This window comes from Lissotriton vulgaris, chromosome 11, assembly GCF_964263255.1.
Source record: "Lissotriton vulgaris chromosome 11, aLisVul1.2, whole genome shotgun sequence".
Classification (NCBI taxonomy): Eukaryota; Metazoa; Chordata; class Amphibia; order Caudata; family Salamandridae; genus Lissotriton; species Lissotriton vulgaris.
Genome location: NC_141699.1, coordinates 1,085,000,644 through 1,085,020,305, shown reverse-complemented (window position 1 = coordinate 1,085,020,305; position 19,662 = coordinate 1,085,000,644). Strand labels below are relative to the sequence as shown.

The 19,662-nt window shown below is 43.4% G+C and overlaps 1 protein-coding gene across 3 annotated transcripts; it reads left to right on the top strand.

Moving 5' to 3' along the window:
• The first annotated feature begins 271 nt into the window (after positions 1-271).
• LOC147684178 (large ribosomal subunit protein eL33) lies at positions 272-19,208 on the top strand. 3 transcript variants are annotated; one of them, XM_086944565.1, is made up of 5 exons: positions 272-347; positions 2,693-2,735; positions 3,482-3,634; positions 11,237-11,381; positions 19,095-19,208. In XM_086944565.1, the coding sequence occupies exons 2-5, from the start codon at positions 2,725-2,727 to the stop codon at positions 19,116-19,118; spliced, it is 333 nt and encodes a 110-aa protein (XP_086800691.1). In that variant the 5' UTR covers positions 272-347; positions 2,693-2,724; the 3' UTR covers positions 19,119-19,208. The 3 variants fall into 3 exon arrangements, with proteins under 3 accessions (XP_086800691.1, XP_086800692.1, XP_086800693.1); XM_086944566.1 differs by having other exon boundaries at positions 342-363; XM_086944567.1 differs by having other exon boundaries at positions 345-391.
• The last annotated feature ends 454 nt before the right edge of the window (positions 19,209-19,662 follow it).

Sequence of the window (19,662 nt, the reverse complement as noted above, 5' to 3'; positions counted from 1 at the left end):
GCATCATCCACCTTTGAGAACATCGATGATCTGTGTAGGAAACATCAACATTCTAGCCAAACATCTAATTTCAAATCAGGTATACAAGCATTTTACAAACATTTAATTCAAGCGTAACTGCCTGTTTTAAATAAATGTACTTTTCGCCCTATTAGTATTTTTACTGTTTTCTTTTACAAATTAACATGTTATGTTATCTTTAGGAAGTTTATTAGTCCAAGATGGCGGCCACGCGAATAGTCTTGTTTTCGTCCTTTGTCTCTGTCTATGGCAGAAGCCGCCGCTCTCATCTCCCAGCATGCTCCGCTCTCTTCCTTCTTTTCCCTCCATCTTGGAAACCGGTTGCGGTGAGTGCGAGCATTGGTGGGCATTAATACCTTGGTTTATGCAGGTCAGGCGGGTATAGGTTGGACATTTTGAGTGTTGTGATTTAGTGGGCTCCCCAGGGATCCGGGAACTCTGCAGCCGGGTTCGGAGAGCCCAGGATTGCGGGGATATTGAGTGGATGGGAAGTGGGACCCTGCCGGGGATCTGCAAAGCCTCCTTTGCTCAGTTTGCAGAGCTGTGGGTAGCATTGCATTGCCACGCGAGGGGCCTGCTGCAAGTCGTTACATGTGTTGGTTGCGTCTGTTTGCGAGCCTTAATTGCTGGCAGTCTGTTATGACTTGTGCCCCGAAGTTAATTCCTGAACTGTCTGTCCTATGACAGCGACGTCAGTTAGTAGACCGAAATGTCTCTTCCAAGACGCTTTTAAACTGTTAGTGCAAGACCGCGTATGGACCATAAAAACATTGGACTTTGATCCCGCCCCTTCCTTACTATTGGATATATTTGTTTCTCCAACTTTCTTATCGAATTCTAGATGCCTTTACTTGTTCTTGATGTGTTTCTTCCACCAATGGAGCTTATTTTCTTTGCTCACCCTTTTGATCTGATGGCCTGTATCATACTTCTACTTCCACCCAGGGAAATTACTTACTTTTTCTTTCAACACTCCATCACAATGCAGGTTCTTGTTACCTCTGTTACCCTGGTTTTCTTCCCCTGCTCTTATGTTTGTTGATCCCTCAACAACACCCCACCCTGGCTTTTCCCCTTCACGAGTAGGTCCTGGACTTGTATTTGGTGACAGCGGATTACTGTTTCAGTTGTAGGTTTAGTACACAGAGAGCTGTGGCAGTGTACTGGGTATTAAGAATTATTAGGATGACCAGACCTTTTTATGCAAGTCACTGGAACAGAGGCGCGCTAACCCATATGTGTAAAGTTCCGCTTCTGTGTACATGCTCATTCCTTAGCTCTGACCACTACAGTGCTGGTGTGTGTAGACTTTGTGGTACATGCATGGTGTGTGAGGAAGCTGGGGGTCTGGACTGCATTTTTGTATCTGTATTTGGGGGGGGTGTCCTCTGTGTCTCTGCCGTAGCACAAATGTTGTTTGTGGACCTGTCCGAGGATGACACTTGAAAGGAGAAACACCCTAAACCAGTTTTACTGCTTCAGACCGTGAATCTACATCTTTTATACCTGCATCGAAAGAGTATTCATCATCTACCATTTCTGTCTTAACAAAACCACCTGCAGCCACCTGACATCCTCGACCCCCACCGCCACTTTACAATACCTCTCAGTTACTAACTGTTCTTTCTTACCTACAACTGTACTGACTGGCACTTTTAATTTTACCATATCTGCATCATTGACAACACACCCATTGATGTGACTTCATCCTTCCCGACTTGAACCACGGAAATATGGTCTGTACTAGACACCTCTTCGCTTAACCTCATGTCCTGTGTAACAATTGCTCCCCACCTCTTGTTTTTCTAAATTAGCCCTTACTTAACATGTTCCATTCATGCAGTTTCCGAACACATGGCTGATCTGCTATCAAAATCTGACCATGTCCCTTGGTGTCTACAAGGCTTTGACAACCACCTCATAAGAACATTCGGACCTGGAGCATGTACATTACTCCAAAACCTTGTCTCAGCTCTGCAGTCCCTTCATCCAAAAATTGATACAATACCACAAAATCTAGACTATCTTTGACGCTGATGATGAAAGTATTTCTCAGTGCATTCTAGCACAGCTTGCTGCATCAGTGGTGTGACTTGTGGTTCGAGTTAGATTCAGTTTTGGTTCCCCGCTTCTAGTCCTTTAGTGGCTGAATGTCGTATTCCTCCTCTAGATGCAGAAGAGCAGTTCTGTGTGGAATTCGTAATGCTGTTCCCAGTTCTGTATTTAATGTTTAAGTAGCAGTGTTTTTGCAGATCCTCTTTTGGGAGAGTGTTCTCCACATGTTTTCGTGAATAGGTATATATGACACGTTTGCATAGTGTTGCTGGTCTAATTTCATTGATCCATTTCAAGGGTAGTATTTTTGCTTTGCTCTTCCTGTGTTTGTTTGCTTCTTTCTGCACTCTGATACAGCAGTTTATAGACCATTTAAGAGTTCTGATTTCGATTACATGCCTATCTTATTACATCGTGTTATCATTATTTGAATGATTTAAAGATAGGTGCTTAGATCCTAAAAAATCTCGGGTATTAGTATCCCTGTTATTGTAATCTGTTTACTGCAGTATTCGAACTGTCTTGTCTCGTAGTTGAATACTATGTCCTGAGGAGCTGTACTTCTCTTCTCTCCTAATAAGTGCGTTTTTTTCTTCTCTCCCTTTTTTTTCTACAGGGCTGTAAACAGCTGGACTATAAAGTTACAGAATGTCTGGAAGGTAGGACGATTCAGAAAAGGGGGTGGTGATGTACAGAGTATCTGAATTAAACAAAACACTTATACCCAGTCAACAGATCAGGGCTTGATCCATCACTGTTTTTTAGCTCACTGCACCATCCCAGCTCAGAACCTGGCTACATGCAAATTAGTCTGTCCCTGGCCCAGTGCATGATGGGAACAGGGCAGACCAAACTACCAAGCCAATTCTTTTACTGGGAAGGAAACAAGCTTCCGGGGACCGGTTTCTGGCATTACAGCCGTCTTTGGCCCGGCTTGCTTGAATCCTGATGGTGCGATGAGCAAGGGACTCACATCTGAGTATACCCTTCCACGCTTATGGTGGACAAACGATTCAGAAAAGGGGGTGGTGATGTACAGAGTATCTAAATTAAACAGAACAAGGTAGGACAGCACCAACTTTGTCATCCAAAGAAAGTGGTTGTGCATTTGTTTTTCGTCTCTTGAACCATGTCTACGTGCTTCGAGGAACTAATGGAACGAAAGATAGGCTGTTCCTGTTTGTATTGGATAGAAGTGTGCAAACAATGGGAGCAGTGGTATTACTTTACTAATATGGCTGACATTCGTCGGATCTCAATGTTTATCATTCATCTAGTTTTCAATCTTACGCCTTGCATCAAGGTGCTATGATTCATTTTAGAATGTTGTGTGGATAATGAATGAGATCTGCTCAAAAATGGTTTTAATTTTGTTGTCTTAATACTTATTTGACTCACATTTCAGATTGTGGAGTAAGGCCATTTTTGCTGGCTACAAACGTGGTCTCCGAAACCAGAGGGAGCACACCGCTCTTCTGAAAATCGAGGGAGTTTATGCACGAGATGAGACAGAATTCTACTTGGGCAAGCGATGCGCATACGTGTACAAAGCCAAGAAGTGAGTGTTTTATATAATTATAGTTGTGCTTCGTCACGTGCCAGCTTTATCACATTTTAGTTCATTTATGGCTGCTCATGCACTTGATTAAATGCTACCTCTGCTAGGTGGGAGTTAAGAAACGTGCTGTGCATATAGCTGTGTTTGTCTGTACATTGGTCAGACCCTCCAGGATATCGCGGTTTGCAAAAAAATCGCGAAATCGGCACTTTTGTAAAAATGCCGCGATTTTTACTAAAGTGCCCGCGAAATCAGCACTTTTTTAGAAATCGCGGCAATTTTACAGAAACTACTGCATGCCGCTATATCCTGGGGGTCCCGTCTGAGCAGTGGCGCAGTGGTTGTCAACAGGTAAAATGGGACAGCCAATCGGAAAGCTAGTTTTCGTTTACTGACAACGAAAAGGACCAATCTATAGGCTTGGCAGCCTCGGCGAAAGCTGCAATTGGTTAGAAAGAGAAAGCTGTGTCCAGGAAGTGCGACACAGTCTCCTAGTAATTACCCTTAGTTCACCGGCAGCTGGCAATTCTTCCCTGTGCTAATTTTCACGCACAGTCTGAGAAAGCAACACTGAGTCGAATTTGCGCGTGGAAGGTCCATCGCTTCCAGGTTGCCGTGGGCTGTCATTTCCAAAGTTGCTGCAGTGGCTGAATTTTGCAGCTTCAGTTTTCAGGAAGAAACAGGTCTCGTCGTTTGTGTTGAAGTTGTAGTAAGAAGGGGGGTGGGGGGGGGGGGGGGGTTGGGCACAGAACTCCACGTGCTACAGGGACTAAAGTCAAGTAAAAGAGCATCTACTAAGGTCCGCAAAGCCAGGTAACAGGAGTTATATGACCTGTTCCGCAGTATTTTGCATTAGTTGCAACCAAAAAGTTAAATAGGTTAGAAGCCTGTGTTATGTAAAGCTTCGGCCCCTTGGTGCTAAAATATGTGTTGGTTGACATGTTGGCAGATTCCTCAACCAGATGCATCAATCATCTAGACTGGAAGCTATTGTTGCGTGGTCCACTGTGAACTAGGTAAACAAGTCCGTAAATGGAGTATTTCCCGAAGAATACGTAGAAAGAAAAACATATGGCAGAGGTCTTATTAAGCAGACCCCCCAGGATATAGCGGCATAGACTTGCAAATTTAGCGGCATAAAAATGGAAATTTAGCGGCACAAAAGTGGAAATTTAGCGGCATTATTGCGGCACCTTAGTTTATCTGTAATCATTCCTTTTCAGCCTTAAATCAATGTAAACTGATCTAACAGGGTATCCACTGTGAAACTAGCATGTTTAAAGTGTCTACGGCTCTACGGAAGCACAGTTTCAATCGGCACCTCGTGACATGAACAGTTGTGAATGGCATGGGCAGAGCTTTAGTGCTTAATTTTTGTGTTACTTCCAAACTGGAAAGCTTCGGTTGTGACAATCACCTGTTTGAAAAATCCTTTTTTTATTTTTGTGTTGCGTGCTTCTCAAGCATTCGGCTGGATCTGCAGGGACAAGAATGTTTTTCGGGTTACTTCTTTCCCCACACCCGCATGGATAGTATTAATTTTATTGGCAAAAGTGCAGGCACAGAAGCTTGGGAACACTTCTGTAGTCAAATGGGTTTAGCAGGTGGTGATGGATTCACATTCTGAAGAAAGGCCATCTTTGAAAGTATGAACTTGAGTTAGTCACACCTCATCAAAGTTATGTGTTCAAGGACACTCGTGTGTTCTACCTGTCTCCGTAATTCCCTTGAGTGTCATAATTGTGGGGTTATAGTTATTGACTGTACAAAAGTTTTGGGTCAGGCTATGAAGATTAACATTACATAATTTGCTCAACAAGGATAAACACACAGACTCTACTGGAAAGACATGCAACATAAGTAAATATCTAAAATGTATATCACTCTTAATGTTAGTATTCAGCTTATTCAGCTTGCTTTAAAGAGATCACAATTTAGATGGATACAGAAACAGAAAGAAACATATCAAGCAGTATTCCAAGAGTCTCAGAGTTTTGTGACTTTTCAGTGACGAACAAGGACTCCACATTGAAACCCTTTACCCCCCACCCCAACCGACAAGATAAACTCTGCATTGTATTTGTGGTGAAAAATGTTTCTTGGCAGTGCTCTAGCCATTATTTCGTCATGCTTGAAAACTTGACTGCGCCATATAAAATTAATCTCTGAACTGCCCTACAGTAACTTGTTCAGTTTAAGTACTCACTTTTAGTCCTTGTATTACATTTTTTCATTTTGCACTATATCGTTATTATTGGTAAATGCATACCCTCTGGCTATTCCCCTGTGAACAAGATTAGTGGATGTACGACAAAAACTCAGGTTTTGGTAGCCAGTGAATACCGTTCACCTGAGAGAAAGATTTGCACATGCGCTGAGCAGCTGGGGACTGTAGATGGCAGCAAAGAAAACTCCCAAACACTGGGGGTACTGCAGCAGGCCAATGGCGAATGAGACAAACTGCTCGGCAAAAGGCGGCATGCTCAACATGGGGAGAAACATATATTTTGATAAGGTTTGACAGATATCCATGGCCACTCAATCCTCCACCAAGTGGCACGCAACAGCATCCCGAAAATCAGTGAAACAGTGCCAGAACTGTCCTGAATGAATGAAGGATCTAAGTAAGACAGCTTATATCGGCGTTGGGAGGAATATGAAGAAAAACATGTTAAAGTCAAGGTCTGAATTGTTCATCTGTTGCGAACATTCTAGGAAGCTCACTATCACGGGGGCAACAATCAGTATAAAGTATGACAAGATCATTGTCAGTTACTGCCTGTAATGACAGCCCACGTCAAAGTATACATATACTGCACCACATCATGCCTTTCCAACCACCATTTATTAGCATCAAAAGGTAATCATGTCCAAGTTCTTCGTCATACAGATTGACAGAAGCAACCTCATCTGCTGCAAAGCTGTATGGTTTCCGGTAATATTATGCACCCTCTCCTCGGTGCGCTAATATGGACATTTAGGCCCGCCTGCAGAGCATCAGCGTTGGATACCGGCACTGAAACTCTAGTGCAGAGAGGAAGCTGGAATTGGACGGCTGGGCGGCGCCACCTAGTGACGTGTGCGCGCACAGCCAATAAACAGACATTGTTTGTTTAGAAGACACATTTTGGCAAATATCGCGGCGATATTTGTCAATATCGCGGCTATCGCGCTAGTTGGCCGATTTCGCGATTTTTTCGTGAATCGCGAAATCGCGAAATTCTGGAGGGTCTGATTAAGCTTATGCGAGTGTGTCAAAGACTGCTTAGGATTAATATCGTAAAGTGCTAGCAGCAGTTACAGGGATTGGAGAGGTACCTAGACCCCACGGTCACTTGATTAAGCAGTAGGAGGTACCGTACGCTAAAAATAAAATCTAGTCTTAGCTACATTGGTTTGACCTGTGTTTACTCACCCTGACGTTCGCTGCAGATATTTGATGTGGCATGCTAATCTGTATAGGTTGAAGTTTACTATCCAGTTTTAGAATTGTGTGAGGTCCTCTCCCTACGCCAGGAGAATCTGAAAAATCGTACTCTGGAGTCAAAGAGGCGGTGTATAAACTAAACAAGGTTGGGACCAAAAATGAGCAATAACTCCAATAAGGAATGCCTAGGGCTTTAAATAGATGATAAAACGGGGGGGGGGGCTGTCTCTCATTAGGAGTGTGGCCGATGTAATTACGGCTCCGTTGTGTATATAATACTGAACATGTGTCTATTCTTGTGGGTGAGGTTGTGCCAAGTCTAGAGCTACCGACTTTATGCAACTGGTGCTCATGTACAGCGCTCCAAGCATGAACTGTATAAAACTGAAAAACGAGTTTCTTTGAAGTCACATTAAAAGTAGTGACGATAGTAGTGGCTGTCAACAGGTCATCCACTGCATTCAAGAGGCTAAACACACGTGACCATTCTGTCTTAGCCTATATCTGCTCTGACACTTCACTTAGGACCTCTGGCAGTGACCTCTTGGTTCTGCTCTTATCTCTCTTGCCATACATATCTCGTTCAAGTCTATAAAATGAATAGACATATTAGTATTTACCATGATATTCACCTTGTTGGGGCCCCTAGACAAGTGGTATTTTCCTTTTTTCAGAAACACAAGTATGACCTTTTACTTTACAGCTATCATGTTTAAAAGGCCCAGAAGTGTAACATTTGAGACAATGTTTTGCTGCCCTGGGCTGCTGATGGGCAGTCTTTTGCTTTTTGAGGGAAACAGAGTGTCTACATTGTGAATAAAGCGAATATACATAGCTTCATGTTGTTAAATAACTAAAAAAAAACTAAGATATCTGTGTTTGTTGTAGGAAAAATGGCCAAATAAAATGCCGCAAAATTGCCGCTAAAATTCAATTTTTGTGCCGCTAAATTTCCATTTTTGTGCCGCTAAATTTGCCAATCCATGCCGCTATATCCTGGGGGGTCTGATTGGTTTTGAGAGAGGGTGCAATTTAATTCTGAGTGTGAATTGAGTGGCTGTGGGGGGGAAAATTATACTAATGTGCATTTTTTTTTTAATTAAACCTCTTCAGTGGTGTGTTAAGTTGGTTCCATACCCATGTCTTAATTTTTGGGAGCGTATTATTCTGTAGATTAAGTACAGAGAAAATGAGCTAGTGGTTTACCTGTCTGCTCCCACTAAGTCCTCCGACTGATGGGAAGTAAAATTGAATAGTTTGTGACTAAAATAGGAAGAAGATGCTCTTCATGGTTCTTATGTGAAGTGGCATTGTTTACTTACTTACTCTTGGGCATTGAGTAGATTAGTTGTACCCCGGTCAGCTGTCTGTCTCTGCAACTTTTTGTATCTGGACATATTCAGGTATCTAGTTAGCAGCATCTTATTTGATAGCATTTCTTTAGTTGTCAAGCAGGGCGTAGGTTGTTCATGTAAGGTAATGGCTCTATTTAAATGTTCACCCACACATTTTTGGCTTGTTTTTGGTCTCTTGAAAGTACAGTGAGGCCTGCTAACCAGACCTCAGTGCCAGTGTTCCAACCCTATACAAAAACTGTTAAATTGGATACACCCAATTTACAAGTACTGGTTTACTAAGTCACTAGTATAAGGTACCAAGGGCATGTAAAGCAGAGTTTTCACACGGCTGCAGCTCTTTCTGCCACCCTGCATGTGGCAGACAAAATGGACCCCAGTCTGCTGCTGCAGACTGACTGGGCAGTGTTTTACACTGCTAGTTTAACTTTTCCAATACACCCAACTGCAAAGCCACCACTTCCCTTAAGGATATATGTAAGTCTTCTCTAAGGAATGCCTATGGAGCCCTATTGCACAGAGTTGTATATTAAGTGAGACTTATGATTTTCGATATTGCTTGATAGCAACACTTCTAAGTTGTCTTTTTGCTATGGAAATGTTAGTAGCCCCACTGGCTAACACAGGGTTACCAGCGGGCACTCCAGCCCAGCTAACTTTAAATTGGTCTACCCAACAAGGTCCAGTAAAGTATCAAATTAATTGTGAGAATAAATCTGACCTGATTCCCAGTCCAGATTTAAATTCACTATTAAAGTTAACCAACTTTTAAAAAGGTTCCACTCCCCACTCAATCTAGTCCAGTGGTCTCTCAAAGTCACTGACACAGACTGGTTTCTGGCCGCCTGGAGAGATGTTCCAACGACTCCCAGGCCTGAGAGCAAAGTCAATTGCCGCAGAGCGAGGTGTCGCCTCTCCCAGGATGATCACTCATTGTGTTAGCCCAAAAGGCAGGCTTCAAAGGTGAAGCCGCCTTTTGAAGGGCTACTTGTGACAACACAGCTGAGCAGGGTTCCTGGCGAACATTAGGAGAGTGAGCCAAGGAAGGGAATTGTGTCCAAACTGGTTTTCCCTTGGGCGCATAGCCCACTGGTGTCCACACCATTAGTGTGGTTACCCTGTTCCTTATGACCAAAGAAGAGCTGCCCCATCCTGAAAATGGGAAACTCTGGGACAGCCAGATGCCACACATCACAGAAACTTTGTCACTAGAGAGGAGGGGACCCAGTAGCCCATTGGCTAGTTACCATGTGGTTCCACCTCACTGCACTTTCCTGGGATAAGTATGGCACCCTGCCAGTCAGTTCACACTGGTGAAGAGGACCAAAGAAGGGCTGTCTTTTTACCTGTACAAAGAGAAGCTGCACAGTCATAAAGACTACACCTGCTGCACTTTTGGACTATTGAGACTGGACTGTGCCTGAGGCTCCTCATACAGAGAAGTCGATTTCCTGCCTTCACCAACAGCAGTGACTCGAAGAATCAGTCGGCTGATTTCTTGGAACCAGCTCCAGGACAAGAGCTGAAAGAGCCCAAACTGGCAAGTTGGTAGCCACCACAGACGTTTTGCTGCTGCCTGCCACGATGAAGGGACAGAGATCCAAATCTTGCACTCTCTTCTGCTGGGGGTGCTATCAAAGTCTGGATTTGTTGCACTTACAGGACACCATTCCCCACCAAAGAATCTGCATCTAACTGTGGGACTGCAAGCTGTGACATATTGGCTGCCCGTCTACTGCAAAGTAGAGCACTTCTAGGGACCCTGACCTCCGTGGCCAAAGTTGCCCCACGATACCCTTGGTCTGAGGAATCACTCCCCTCAACCACACCTGAATCATCTTTGCTTGCATCCCTCCGCATCCGGAACACTCCATTGACTTATATGGCAGGGTTGCTGTAGAGTTTGAAACTTGCTCTAAAACACTCTGGTTGCCAGGTAACATTCCAAAACATCCATATTGGCCCCCTAGACCTCGTCCCTGTTAAATTTGGTGGCTCAGCTTGGGCCTTACTACCCACACTAACTTTTCTAAAGTTTGAAAAGCTTACAAACTTCTTGACTAAAGCTTGTTTGCAGTTGCATTTAAAATTGATTACGTTCTAAAATCTATCTCTGGAACCCTCCAGTAGATTTTAGTAATAGAGGTCTCCCAAAACTCATTATACACTTTATTTTTATAAATTGTTGGTCTTTTTATTGGTGTAATTTTTATTTTTTATTTAGTTTGTTTCTGTTCAATGTTTCACACCAAGTTCCTTTATCAAGCCTTAACGCATCCACAGCTACTGTGTTGAGCACATGAAACTGACTGGACCCAAGAGAGTATCTGAGAGTGTGCTCCACAATAAGGCCCCATAGCCATATCTTATATTACACCCAGAACCTCGCAGTTGATAGCGTCTGCATTGTAGTTGCAATGATACAGCTTTAATAAAGAGCTATTTGTTAGGGTTTGACACAGGTGTAAGAAATTGGCATCAGTTAAAGAGGTTAATACCCCACAGGCTCGCCCATTGAAGAGAAAAAAAACAGCACAATAGTCTTCTATAGTAACTGATATCGGAATAAAGAATTGGGCATTTCAAACCTCCCATCGTCAGACTGAAGTATGCATGTTGCAGTGGAAGTATTCTTTATCGGGATCTCCATTACCCTTGTCTGTTAACAATACTTGTATTATCTGGTTATGCTATTAAGTTGCTTTATATCCTTAGTGTTTTATTAGCTGGGCATCAACCTTTTGGCGCTTTGTGGTTCATTACCCATGTCTTCGTACTTGGATGAAACTATGTCTAATTTTTTGTACGTTACTTTTTCAGCAACACCGTAACTCCTGGTGGCAAACCCAACAAAACTCGTGTGATCTGGGGAAAGGTAACTCGCGCCCATGGTAACAGCGGCATGGTCCGCGCCAAGTTCCGCAGCAACCTTCCCGCCAAGGCCATGGGGCACAGGATCAGAGTGGTGAGTGTATTTCGCCTTTGTTAATCTAGGTTTTCAAACCATAACTGCATCCTCTTTATTGTCTCTTAAGGGCTTGTGTGCCAGGCTGAGGTGACTTAATTCTTTTCTTCACTTGGATCCTATGAGACCCGCAAAATCTGGTTTTCTGCTGAATGAGCGCTGGGAAATTTAGTTTGTTTGGGCTGTAGTGGTGTTGGTTCACTTGGTTTGTAGGGCCTTGATGGCACTTCATACATGGTATGTTAAGTGATGTTGTTTTGAGATCTAATGTGGCATGCTGCTTTCTGTTGTGTCTAACATTCTTGGAGAGGCTCTTGTATGTGCCGCTTAAGTAGTCTATACAGAAATGCCGATGTAATATTGAATGCTATTTGGTTGGCCAGAGGGTGTGTCCTCATAGAACCAGTGTTCACTTGGAATGCAATCAATGAATGTTGTGTTGTATGATGTGCATCCATGCTTTTCGCTGAGTCAGGACTCTATAGCCACTGAACATTTTCCTTTTTAGGTCTCCTCTACAGTCATGTTTTAGCTGTGTATTGTTAGACTTGTTTGGTATAATCCAATTCACTAAAATGGTGCAACATTACAATTGTTGTGGCCGCGAGGGGGTAGGTTAAAGCACTGGGCCACCAATTATTGCAGAACCTAAGAGTATGAGCATGAAAGATGATTTTTGCATTTTGTGCTTTTGTGTCTTGTGTGCTGTGCCTTCTGGTGCCAAACACACAAGATGATGGATGGAATGTTGCACAATGGCAAAACACTCACCCCCAGTCACAGATCTACTTTTAATCCATCTTTATTTTGCTCACCAAGCCGCCCCAGTTCAGACATGGCCATATGCAAATCAGTCTTGACACTGTGCCTCATGGGAACAGTCCAGCCCGAACTGCCAAGCCATGTCTTCCCTGGACCGGAATCAAGCGTCCTAGGACTGGTTTCTGGCCATCAGCCATCTTCAGCCAGGATAGCTTGACTCCAGTGGCTTTGTGAGCACGGGACCCACATCTGGGCATACCCTTCCCACATAGGGTGAAAAGCAAAACACACAAGATGATGGCTGGAATGTTGCACAATGGCAAAACACTCACCCCCAGTCACAGATCTGGGTTTAATCCATCGTTATTTTGCTCACCAAGTCACCTCAGTTCAGACATGCAGACCTGAGACCTACAATTAATTTATTGGTCTCAATGTTTTTCGGGTCAAAGCAATAAACCCTTCTCAACATGTGAATATTGTTAATAGGTCCTAGCGCCATGTATTTAAGACAGTCGTTCAGAGGGCCGATAAATAAAGGGTTTATAAAGCAGACACTGAGTGCAGTAAACCCATTGAGGCGGAAGGCCAGAAACATGTCTACCACTGCTAAATTACGTTTGACTTATCGGATGATTAGCCTCTATCCAGTCTCACCTTTAGTTTAATCTTACTGTGGCTAAGGAACAAGAAAAGAATTAAAGAATGACTATCCTTACCACATGTAACTTTACATTGCTATCAATTGGTGTCCAATCGTTAAAAATTAAAATTCACGGGTTTCTGGATCATAAAGATCTCTTAAGAGAAAAAAATGCTCAGTTCAGAGCCTGTTGTGTATCGCACAACACACCTAAAATCTCGCATGACCCAGTGAAGAAGCGTGCCACCTTAGTGGGTAAGGGTCATTGCATCCTAAAAATAAATATCTTTTGGACTGTCTGTGGTACCTGGGTGTATTCTACTGTCTTGCCCGCATGGCCGTCTGTGTCCCACACTATTGTTGTGAATGAGTAATTGAGATGGAAGTGTGACGGACTGGAATCAGCCCTCTCCCGTCCTTGGTTTATAGGTGAACTATACCAATAATATTTGCAGTGGGTTTTGGGTCAGCCTTTTGGTTTCCATTCATTGGATTTCTTGTCCGTCTTATTTGTTTCTTGTTCAATGGCTTTCCTCCCTCTTACGATTCACATCATTGGAGCATATCTTCTTTACGACGTCTTTGATTGGGGGATGCCTTGAATTATTCTATTGCTTACATTTTGGCACCCACATTTTAGGTCTGACGTTGGCCAGGACCTTTTTGATTTTCCTAAAGTGTAAGATAGTGTCTATATATGTTTTCGGGGCTTTCAGACTGTCCTCTTCATCCTGTGGTCTTTTATTGTTTCATTAACTTTTCTTCTTCCAATTAAAGCACACAGTGTAAGGCAATGAGTCTGCCCATGCCTACCATTGGTTAGCTTCAATGTGCATGATTGTATTCTGCTCTTTCACACGGAGCCATCCAAAATGGAGTGCGATTTAAGGGCAGGGGACTGCTCTGGCAATCTGTGTTGGAGGAAATCATTTTTCAGTCTTGGCTCTTGCATTGTGTAAGCTAAAAGGATGCGAAAGACCCACTATGGGCTTAACTGAAACTGTCAGTGGGCTTACCATTGGTTGCCTTTATTTTTACTCTGTCATGCTTTGTTTCTTATTCAATAGGTTTCTTTGTCCCAGCTTGTTTTGTCCTTCCCTGGAGCATAGATTCTTATCCACCGTTTTGCGCGACAGACTTTTTTTTCCCTGCTCACTTCTATGTAACACATTCTTTTTGGTTAAGCACTCCGCGTTCATGTGTGCCAGTTCTCTCCCTTTTGTGCTATCCTCTCCCAGGATAACCCGCGCTCCCTCTGTGGCCCATGTTCTTCGGTCATGTACTTCTCTCCCAAAACCCCCTACCGCCATCATGCCATGTTGCTCTCCCCTGTGTGCTTGCCCCTACACTGTGTTGACCTCGCGTGTGGTTTACCATGCTGTGTTCTTTCTCAGAAAACCCCTGCTCTGTGTTGCTCTACTTTGTGGGCTTCTCTTCTGAAAACCACCCTCCGTTACTCTCCCTTGTGTACTTTCCCTAATATAAGTGTGGCTCTTAGTCGTGTGCTTCCCACTGCAACTCTCCCATGTTCTATCTCGAGTGTACTTGTCCCCTACTGAAAACAGCGGTGTTGCTATCCTCCGTATGATTCCCAACCTTGTGTGCTACTCTTGTTTACTTTCCCCTACACTCGTGAGTACTCCTGGTTGCTCTGTCGTGCTCTTCTCCCTTTCAAAATAAACCTGTGCTCGTATCTCGTTGCTGGTGGTGCTCAATGTGGTTTTCCCTTGTGTGCTTCTACCCCTAAAATACCTTTGTGGTATATACTAAACTCTCCATTGTTGTAGATGCCCAGCGCTCTGTGTTGCTCTTCCTTCATGTGCACAGGCAGTGGGTCAAATTGGTGAGACCTATTGGCTTTGCCAGTGCTTTTAGCCAAGGTTTTCTTTTCCAGGTCTTGCCTACTAGACCGTTTTTAGGTGTCTGTGGACGAAAGCCTACTGTGGACTGTATACAAAACGTAGTGGGCTTACTACCGTTGGTTGGCTTTGGCTGGTGTTATTCTTGCATACCTATGATTCAGTGGTTTACCTTCCTCTTCATGTGTTTACCCCTCTCATTTTAGAATCGCCTCTTTACTGTTCTTTTGATTGGCTGACTTGTTGCCTTCCACTACTCATATTTAGGAAGTACTTGTTCAGCACTCCATGAGCCAACATGTTTTAAGGATCTCTCCCTCATGTGCTGCTCCCCTGCCCCGTTCTTGAACCCTGAGTGCTCCAGGTTGCTGTGTCTGCCTCCTCACTTGCTATCTCTCTAGTGCTTTATGTCTCTACTTGCCCCACTGGTTGTGTTGCTCCCCATTGCTCTCATTCTGTCCATTGCTTCCTCTTTGTGCACTTTACATTTTTCTCCTCCCACACCACATGACTTGGATACAAATATTTATCTATAGCTGCGCTTTGCTGCCAAAAAGCCCACCTTTAAAAGTGTTCTTTCGCACAGGTAACAATTTATTTACCACTCCAGTAGACCTGGTAATCCACTGCACTGACGGACAATGGTTGCAAGGAATGATGCAATATTGTCTTCCTCCGTCTTCAGATATGGAGCACCATCTTGTTGTGTTGGGTGCTGCTGAGATCTATTAACAAGGAGTCCCAAGTACTCCACTACTCTATCGCTTGGTAATGTTACTTCTTTTAGCTTTGATCATCTCTACACAGAGGACACCCAAATCTTTCTATAGTTTCCCACTTCCCCTCATTCCTAATGCATCACGGGCCCCTCTTACTGCATGGCGGTTCAATCATTGAAATGACATTCATCGAAAACTAAGTCTTTTTTCTTTTAACCCTGCTTTAGCGCGTCACTCCACTTCCCTATAATCCATCCTTCTCCCACCCAAGCACCATGACGATGGCCTCCTCCTCCAGGAACGTAGAGGCACATTTTATCCTTTCAATCAACATGAAAGTACATAGTACATATACTCTGCTCTATCCTTCCAGACAGCTAAGGCAATCCCCTCCCCAGTGCTCCTTATCAAACTTCACTCCTCTAGTACCTGCCCCCCCCCCCCCCCTTATATTCAAGATAAAGTTCTACATTTTAGTAGCTGAAGCTCTCGCAATAATACACACCAGCCGCACAGCACCCTTCTCAGCTATAAACTGATCTCTAAAGGTTACAGAACCAGTCTTCAAAGCCGAAGACAGCTCCTCCAAATCTACCTTTCTGTAATCGGAGCTTACCAACCTGGCAACATGTGCTCCGCCAAACTAAACCCAACCTCCTTGTCCTCAATGTTCTGTAAGTAAGATTTGTTCCATTCTGTTACTGGAACCTTCACACTAAAATTCCCAGTCTGCTCACATTGGATAAAACTACTCCCAAGGAGTACTTAATCTTTACCAGTCTGTCTGGTACTATATCTAGACAGTAAGCGGTCACTAATTTTGTACAAATGATATATGTTGAGGAGTACTCTTAATCCTGATTCATATTCAACTTCATCTTTTTGCCCACCCAAAACTGCTAGGATGTCCTTTTATACCGCATCCAACAGTGCAGCCATTGTTGAATGCGCCATAATGTTATGGCGGTCTAACGTGTCATCAGCCTTGCATGTGTATGACGTCATGCGGCTCCCATTTTCAAATGATTTTTAAAAATTAGTATTACTGTTCCAAGATGAACGCAACCTGGAGCAGTAAATAAAGATCGCATTGGCAAAGCCAGGAGGTCTTACACCTGAGCTATTGGCTTTGCCAATGTTTTTATCCATGTTGTGCCGCAGCATAAATGCGGTTCTGCATAGCTAGACGTTAGTGGCGTAGTGAGTACAGTTGTAGGTGAAAGTATCTGAAATGTCAGTAGATGGCAGGTAGACTGAAAACAACCTAAATAACGAGCCTTATGCCTGTGTAGAAAGGTAGGAAAAAACACCGCACTTCCAGAGATAATACCAAAATAGATGTAAAATAAAAAATACAGTGCAATGCAAAAAGAGGAGGCAGAACACATGTATTTGATCCATTCTACCGGGAGGAGCTAGCAAAAAAGGAAAGTAAGCGAAAGTAAGCCTATGGAAGATAAGCAATAGAAAGATTGCAAGAGAGAGCTTGCGCTGTATGGGTGAGACCAATATTTCAGCAGGCATGAAAGTGCTCTTCACACGTTCGACAGCCAGGGAATACATGACTAATTGTTCTGTATTTAGCAATCTAAGAGGGCGGACACCACCTGCAGTGGTAAATGAGTCCATTGTCACTTGTGCAAAGCACTTTGATAAAAGAATAGCAGCCTAACCGCAGGCGACTGCGGTGCCCTTCCCGTAAAAAAAACCTTGTAAATACCTGCGGTGAGTGAGGTAGCGACTAAGTAGGAGCAACGCACCAGAACAGCTGGAAGAATTGCATGTCAAGAAGGCAGCAATGGCCATTCAAAGGGAGAGGGAGCAGCAGAGTGCATGTGGTGGGTATGGGTTTGAGAAAAAGTAAGTAACCAGTGCTCATTGATGGGTTGCTTGGATTTGAAAGGAGGAAAAGTGCACAAGCAACAGATATTTATTACATTTTTAAAAAACGTGCACGATCATGGAGCGCTTAACAAAAAAATGTAAAGTGATTCTCCCAAAATATCGGCGAGCAGTTAAAAACGTGAGCCAAATAATAGGATGGTGATGAGGATATGCTCAATAGGAGGGACAAACACAATATGGGACAGGGAAGATCATTGAATAAGCGAGCAAATGAATGACCTGCCTATCGGTGGCAAGCAGTGAACATGCTGTAAGCCGAATGGAACTCCATGAGCCCACAATAGGTGTTTTACCATCAGACGCCTTGCACTTCTTTATAGGCAAGACCTAAAAATCTGAAAACATTAAGTGATAACACAGTGAGCCTGTTGTAGGATTAATTGATAACACAGTGAGCCTGTTGTAGGATGAATTCAGACTTCAAGAGCACCCTTTTGAGTTTGCAAATGATTAGGATTTAAAAACCGAATTGACTGCTGCACTTTTCATAAATCAAACCATGTTGCTCTATTTCTTTTTTCCTATTGCTTAACTTACTAGCAATGAGTAGTAGACCTCCCAACTGTTAAATGCAAAGAAATCAGAGAATAAGTAATTGTGTTTGAGTTGGCGCTTATTTTTAAAAGACCTTACATAATACTGATGTAGTGTACTGAGAAGAGCTACTCCTGCAGTCAATGTGTTCGCCCTTTGTGTCCTGTGTAATAATGACCGTTGCAGATATTGGGACTACCGAAGGATGGTGGGGGTCTCATTAGGACTTCGATTTTTGTGCGGCAATCTTGGGAAATACGTCCCGGGATCTGAACCGTTTGCTGTCCCTCTGCTGCAGATGTGCTACAATGAGATGTTGGTGTACTAGTTAGTTTATTTTGGAAAAGGGGGTGGTGATGGACAGAGTTTCTGAATGATGCAGAATACTCTTACCCAGTCGAGATCAGGGCTTGATCCATCACAGTTTTTTAGCTCACTGCACCATCCCAGCTCAGAACCTGGCTACATGCAAATTAGTCCGTTCCTGTCCCAGTGCATGATGGGAACAGGGCAAACCAAACTACCAAGCCAATTCTTATACTGGGAAGGAAACAAGCTTCCGGGGACCGGTTTCTGGCATTTCAGCCGTCGTCGGCCCGGCTTGCTTGAATCCTGATGGTGCAATGAGCAAGGGACTCATGTCTGAGTATACCCTCCCACACTTAGTGTGGATAAAATGGATTTTGGAAAAGGGGGTGGTGATGGACAGAGTTTCTGAATGATGCAGAATAATCGATTTTGTCCACACTAAGTGTGGGAGGGTATACTCAGACGTTTAAGCAAGCCAGGCCGACGACGGCTGAAATGCCAGTAACCGGTCCCCGGAAGCTTGTTTCCTTCCCATTATAAGAATTGTCTTGGTAGTTTGGTTTGCCCTGTTCCCCTGTTCCCATCATGCTCTGGGACAGGAACAGACTAATTTGCATGTAGCCAGGTTCTGAGCTGGGATGGTGCAGTGAGCTAAAAAACGGTGATGGAACAAGCCCTGATCTCTTGACTGGGTAGGAGTATTCTGCATCATTCAGAAACTCTGTCCATCACCACCCCCCTTTTCCAAAATCGTACTAGTTAGTTTATCCAGTTAGTACTTTGAGATCAGTGGAACAGGTTTATTGTTACCATTAATTTTATCAGTTTGTTGAATGTTGTTCTTCACATGTTAGTCCCAAAACTAGTAAAACAGACTTTCCGGGAGCCCTCGCTTTCATAATGTTCTTACGATTTAGTATATTTGTATTTCAATCGTTTGTAATTGTGTTGTAACCTGCCTTTTTTTTTTGTTTTTGTGCAGATGCTGTATCCTTCAAGGATCTGAATTGCTGATCACAATAAATCGTGCTAAAATTCCATATTCTTGTATTGGTGTTTATTTTATAGCACTGGTCTTAAAGATATTTTTTTGTTATATGAACCCCATCTTATTGTGCATTAGTCACTCTGCATGAGAACTTTCAATTGATGGGCTTTTTTTTAATATGAAAATGGTTTTAGATTCTGGTGCAGATCATGCCTAAAGTGACATGATCAACTTGAGGTGTTTGTATGTTTCCAGCATCATCTACTGGATTAACCAACTATGAGTAGACCCGGGCCGGTGTTCCATACTGTGGCCATTGAGTGCCATGTACTGAACCCGGCTTGCCTGTGCTTTATGCTGGGGCAGCCAGCTGTTCTACCAGCAGGACCAGGCTGGCTGAGAATGAGGACCGTTTGTGGTGGGTGTACTTGCTGTATAAAGGAAATGTGTGGCTTTTTTGGAAGCATTGAAGTAAACTGGCATCGGATTGAGATGCTAAATGAAGATTGATGCTAACTGCATGCAAGATGTGAGATGACCCGGACATCCTTCTGGCATGGTT